We start from the raw sequence: 6,000 nt of genomic DNA, 5'->3' as shown, positions 1-6,000 counted from the left end.
GATAGGAGGTAGGGGGTAGTTGAAAAATTTCTGAGCATTTAAGCCTCAGATGCATAACTATACAGGATAACTCAAATATGCATGCATCAATCTAAATACAACTTTGAATAAACGAATGCTAAGAGAACAGCATTAAAACGTGGTTAAAGTCAGTTTAATATGTCTCCATTCAGTCTGCTACATTCTTACAGTTAAGTTGAAGAGACTGCTGAGTATTTTTAATGCAAATTTGTGGAACTATACTGACATCTCGTGGACACATCCATGGATCTAGTATATTGGACACACCACGTCACGGCTTAAGATGCGGAACAAAGTAAGTAACTGACCAATCACGTTCACTTCCGTTGACGTCATGACGCTCCTGACGCTGCGCCACTGTTGATTGCGGCCGCAGCTTCCTGAGGGTTAGCAGCTGCGGGCTAGCTATCCTTGCTGGCGCATACTCTGCAAACATGATCCCGGGCGCTCTCAGTATCTTCCTGCTCTTTAGCTATGTCTGCGGGACAGTAGTCAGTGAAAGAGAGAGGATTTATGTCACTGTGGTGAGTAGTTTTGGATGTGAATGTATATTTAGTTGTGCTAAGATGATCACGCGATGAGAGAGTCGTTTGTTCACCCAGTCTGTCATGTCTGTCATTAACGCTAGAAGATTTTGACAGTCAGCAATACTCTTCAAGTACTTCAAAATAGAGCTGAAAGTTAACTTTGTAGTTTACTCTAGTTTTTGGTTGATTTGTGTTTTAGGATAAGGTTAATAAAGTGATTTAACGTTGACTTATATCTGCCTAAACAGTTTAGTTACTTGTCTTTGTCCATTTTTTTAAGCTGTCGTAAAGAACACGTGATTTTTTTTTAGTAGGAAAATCTTATTTATGTGACAAAATTCCAATCTGATAAGTAAAAAACACTTGACTTCCTTGCTAGTTTGACAGACTGTCACACTACAGCTCGACTAACTCAAGAAAAGCCTCCAAATCGAAAACTAGCAAATGGCTGGTTTTAATTTTTAATAATGCATTTTTTTTTGGTGAATGCAGAATATTTCTTGTCCTATTGTGTTGCAAAGTTCTTACTCTATATTATTTTTCAAGCTCTCCTCAGATGCACTGTTTGGACTGGTAGATGTTCATTTTAGGTAATAGCCTGTTTTAACAAGTGCGTTCCAAATATCTTCAAGCGTCAACAACCCCTCTTGAACTTGTAGTTATTTATGCAGATCAACCATTTGAAGACAAAAATATATCTAAAGATTATTTCTAAGACTCTTTTATATATATTTTTGTCACTTTGACTCATTAAGGCAAGGCCAGTTTATTTATTTATTATTCATCTGTCAGGCATGTGAAAATTGGACTGGACGCAGAACGAGTCTAGTGTGTCTGTGTGTTAAGTCAACGAGATATGGGTGCTACTGACGCACTGTTTGATTTGGAAAATTCAACACCCAACTTCCATTTGTAGGTAGTCTAGCCTGCTTCCATACCTACAAAACTTCAATGGTGAAGCTGGTTAACTTAATAATCATCTTTAATAATGCTGTGGATAGGATTAGGATTCTGTTAAAGGGATGGGATGCTCATTCACACCAAACTATATTTTCCTTGCCTTCTCATGCATACGAAACCCACAAAAACCTGCAATTTTCCATGCATCACTACATGTGTCATGAATGATGCCATACCTCAGCTGTTGTGGCTTCAGGTTACCTTTTGACAGACTTCTTATCAGCGAATTATAGGCGCAATATGTTAAAAAAAAAAAAAAAAGTAGACACAATAAGTTGCTGATGTTTTTACTTCACACCTTGACTCTGCAACAACATCATTGCTTTTTGTTGTCAATTGTATTATTTTATGATTGGTCTTAGCTCAGGGAATAGTTTGACATCTTCTAGTTTGAATTCTGAAATCACAAGTATAGTTTTGGTTGGTAGTCTAACCGCATATTGCACTTAAATGTGTTTTATAATTTGAAGAAGGAAAAAAAAAAATCAACGTCCTTCTTTTTACCATAAATTGAATGACTGACAAAGTTTTACTGTGAACTTTTGTTTGTAACTGTCTACTCTCTTTATCTTGTAGCTCTTTCGTCATGGAGACCGATCACCCGTCCACGCTTACCCCACAGACCCGTACCAAGAGGATGCCTGGCCTCAAGGCTTTGGCCAGCTTTCACAGGTAAAGGGATCTTTTTAATCAGTTGGACTGATTTAAAAGGGATTTAAAAAGGAGTTGGACTCCGAAAACACGTTACCCTTTGTGGCTAGGTCTTTTTTATTTTTTATTTAGTTAATTTTATTGTATTTCTGTTTCTGTAATTTCTTTGCATTTTTCCTGCTGTGTGAAGCACTTTGAATTGCCTTGTGTATGAAATGTGCTCTACAAATAAACTTAACTTGCCTTGCCTTAATGCACAATACTCTTAATCCTGGAAGTAACTAGCATTTAAGTAGCTATTTTTATCTCAGTTTTGTTTTTTGGCAAGATTTGGTCAAATAAAGCTTTTACGTTTTAGTCCACAAAATGTAGTATCATTGTATTTTACTTTTTTTCTTCTTTTTTTTTAAGCATTAGCTGAATATCCTTTGACGTTTCCTGTGTTTCGAGCATTTTGAATTGCATTGCTGACTACATGGTTCCAAATGGTTTTCTTGGTTCATAGATCGGGATGCAACAACACTACAATCTCGGACAATTCCTTCGAAAGCGATACACCGGATTCCTCAAGGAATCTTATGACCGCCATGAGGTAATGCCGTCTGTCCTCAATAGCCCTGGGCATGTTTATTGATATCAACAATTGGCACCGGAGGCTTTAATGTCACTTCTGTGTTACAAAGTACTCCCAGGATTTTCCCATTGACTTTAGCGGGTCGTGTCCTTACAGATATCTGTGCGCAGTACAGACTATGACCGGACATTGATGAGTGCTGAGTCCAATCTTGCAGGTCAGTAAGCCACTATTTTCTGCAATTACTATTTATTTTTAAGAAGATAAAACTTTATTGATCTCACAAAAAGAGATTTTCAGGTGTGATTGCAGCTCGTGATGCACAGTTTTGCGTTTAGGGTTCAACTCTTATGCTCACCATTTTTATTTTAAAGGGGACATATTATACAAATTAACTGTATTGAGCTTTTAACCTTTTTTACAACAGTGTTTCCTCATCAAGTTGTATTTTGACTGATTCCTGCATGTTTTGAGTAATCCTGTATTGTCCTGTAACTGAGGCTACCCCTTTCCCCCACCCACATCCCTGTTCTTTGTTGTGATTATTCGGAAAAATTCTTGCTCCGCGTAATGCTTGTAGGATTCTAAAAATAAAAGCATTTAAATGCTGCTTGTTACAGTGAAATACCACCATAAAGAGCCATAAAGGCTTATTTATCCATTTTTATTACTAAGCCCTTTTAGATTAATATTCCAGTTTATAATCAACAAACTGTAAAATGATAATCTAGTTATGTTGTAGTTTTTATATTAAGTGAAGAAAGCATAATATGTCTACTTTAAGTTTGTTTTGAGAAATATCCAAATTACATGAATAATCTTCATAATCTTCAATCATAACACATACAGGTCTGTACCCCCCAAATGGTTCCCAAGTCTTCCACCCAAACCTGATATGGCAGCCTATCCCTGTGCACACGGTCCCAATGACTGAGGAGCGGGTCAGTAAGAGTTACTCGCAGCAGTATATTAAAAGTCACCATTTTGACCAGTTCCTTTTTTTGAGGTTTCTGACGTGTTGTCACTGTTGTGCTTTATAGCTACTTTCCTTTCCTCTGGGAGACTGCCCTCGCTACACACAGCTAATGACTGAGACGGAACAGACGGAAGAGTTTCGAAATGTCACTGCTTTGTATGAGGTAAAATTATGATGTGATTAATACTTCCATATGTTATAATGTTGTACTTGCGCAGCGATGATGACCGTTTTTTACTTAGGATGTCATTGAGCTGGTGAGAAATAAAACAGGATTGAATAAGACCAGCATCGAATCCGTTTGGAGCGTCTATGATACACTATTCTGTGAGGTAAGACACATGTTCAGTGAAGTGTGCATTGATCAGCCACTAGCCTCAATGTTCATACTGAAAACCATCCTATTGTCCTATGTAGACGTTTAACTCAGAAAAGAGAAAATGGTTGAACATATGAACAGTAGTTGACCAAACGGCTATATATTCAAATACCTAAACCCAATGACACTTTGTGCTTATGTTTTGTTTTTGTACTGTATCTTATTTCTATTTATTTATTCATTTTGATATGCATTTTGGGTTTTTAGGCTCAACACGACATGCATGCCCCAGACTGGGTCACTCCTGATGTCATGGAAAAGCTCAAATATCTGAAAGATTTTGCATTTCGGGTAACGCCGCTTTTCACACCTTTTTTATTATTGTTCATTTGGCTATTTTTATACAACGATGGCCTATGGAAGATGATGATGATTATGATTAATAATAATTACAGACAATGTTTGCACTCTACAAGCAAACAGAGAAGAGTCGCTTACAAGGAGGTGAGTGATCTTATGACGATTACTGTGACCTGGGTTTACCTTGCCACGCCTGAATGTCTTTTTTTTTTTTTTTTCTGTTATTCCTGTTTTTCTGCTCCAGGTATGCTGTTAGGGGAGATTGTGAAGAATCTTAGTGCAATTGCTACTGAAAATCCCAAACCAAGACTCAAGCTCATGATGCTATCGGCAGTAAGTTTCAAATCTACCACTAAAAATGTATATATTTCAGTGGCGTGCGGTGACTTTTATGGATGGGCAAGCAAACCTGGGGTGTTTTAATATTTAGTGGATAATAGAAAATGGATCCATGGGTTTGAGGCTGTGTGGTCCTCAGAGCGCATGCGCAGGCCGATAAAAGAAGCTGCTGTCTGCTCTGGTTCTAAAAGCTCATGTTAGAGAGCCTTGATTGCCCTGACCACACGCCACTAATATATTTAATGTAATTTGTCTCACACAGTTGTTGATTTAAATGTTTTCTGTCAACAGCATGACACTACTGTCACAGCTCTTCAGGCTAGCCTCAATGTTTTCAATGGCATTCAGCCACCTTATGCATCTTGTCACATATTTGAACTCTACAAGGAGGATAAAGGGTAAGGATTTCAATATTTATAAAAAATAAAAATAAACTTTCTATAAAAAATTCATCTATGTGTCTATTCTTTTACAGCGCGTATACAGTGTCTATGTTTTATCACAACAACACTGAGCTCTACCAACTGCAGTTACCTGGCTGCGGTCTTTACTGCCCCCTTGAAGACTTCAAGGCACTTACAAAGCCCTCTATTTCAGATGATCGGGATCAGGAGTGCCAGCTTCCATCACAGGGAACAAGCAAAGGTAAACTTTTAGAATGTGTTGTTTTCACATTCTTCGAGATTGAATCATATATGATATTTGGATAGGAAACATACATTTTCCTGCTCGAGTTTACTACCCACACCACAAAATGATCCATATTATCAATATAAACATTCGCAGAAGTGATCATCAGCCTGGCGATCTCCGGCTGCCTGCTCTTCCTCCTCGTCACCATCCTCCTTGCTGTCATCTGCCGGCAGACAGAGCCAATGAGAACGCAGGGATATCGTCACGTGATCAACGAGGGCGAGTCCTGACAGAAGTGCGAGCTCCTCCATCCCAAATCCCCGCGCATCACTTCCTGGGACAATACCGACGACAGTGATGATGATGACGAACTTTGACCTTTTTGCTCTTGTAGTTAATTTAAGAAACAGAATGAACTAGGAGGGACGGGGATGGTATGATTCTAAAGGTTCTGTTTTGGTTGATAAAGGGTCCAGACCATTTTTTACTGGGTCAGGGGGAGTGTCTATCAGTTCCTTCACAAAACAAAATTCTCTGATGTTGTATGGTACTTTTATAAATGTATATAATATGGTGGCAGAATGTCTTTTCCAGAGTTAATTGTTCAATTAGGACTTTTTGGTGCCTAAATACGTACGTA

General features: G+C 38.2%; 1 protein-coding gene across 1 annotated transcript; it reads left to right on the top strand.

Moving 5' to 3' along the window:
* Positions 1-384: 384 nt before the first annotated feature.
* acp2 (acid phosphatase 2, lysosomal) lies at positions 385-5,779 on the top strand. The gene is made up of 13 exons (XM_072462961.1): positions 385-545; positions 2,085-2,180; positions 2,665-2,751; positions 2,890-2,950; positions 3,583-3,674; positions 3,774-3,872; positions 3,952-4,041; positions 4,296-4,379; positions 4,484-4,532; positions 4,633-4,721; positions 5,019-5,125; positions 5,203-5,372; positions 5,514-5,779. The coding sequence occupies exons 1-13, from the start codon at positions 456-458 to the stop codon at positions 5,648-5,650; spliced, it is 1,251 nt and encodes a 416-aa protein (XP_072319062.1). The 5' UTR covers positions 385-455; the 3' UTR covers positions 5,651-5,779.
* Positions 5,780-6,000: the final 221 nt, after the last annotated feature.

This window comes from Eucyclogobius newberryi, unplaced genomic scaffold (genome assembly GCF_026437365.1).
Source record: "Eucyclogobius newberryi isolate DKJ021-1_F unplaced genomic scaffold, fEucNew1.0.hap1 SCAF_1, whole genome shotgun sequence".
NCBI classification, from domain to species: Eukaryota; Metazoa; Chordata; class Actinopteri; order Gobiiformes; family Gobiidae; genus Eucyclogobius; species Eucyclogobius newberryi.
This window is presented reverse-complemented; position numbering and strand designations above follow the sequence as displayed.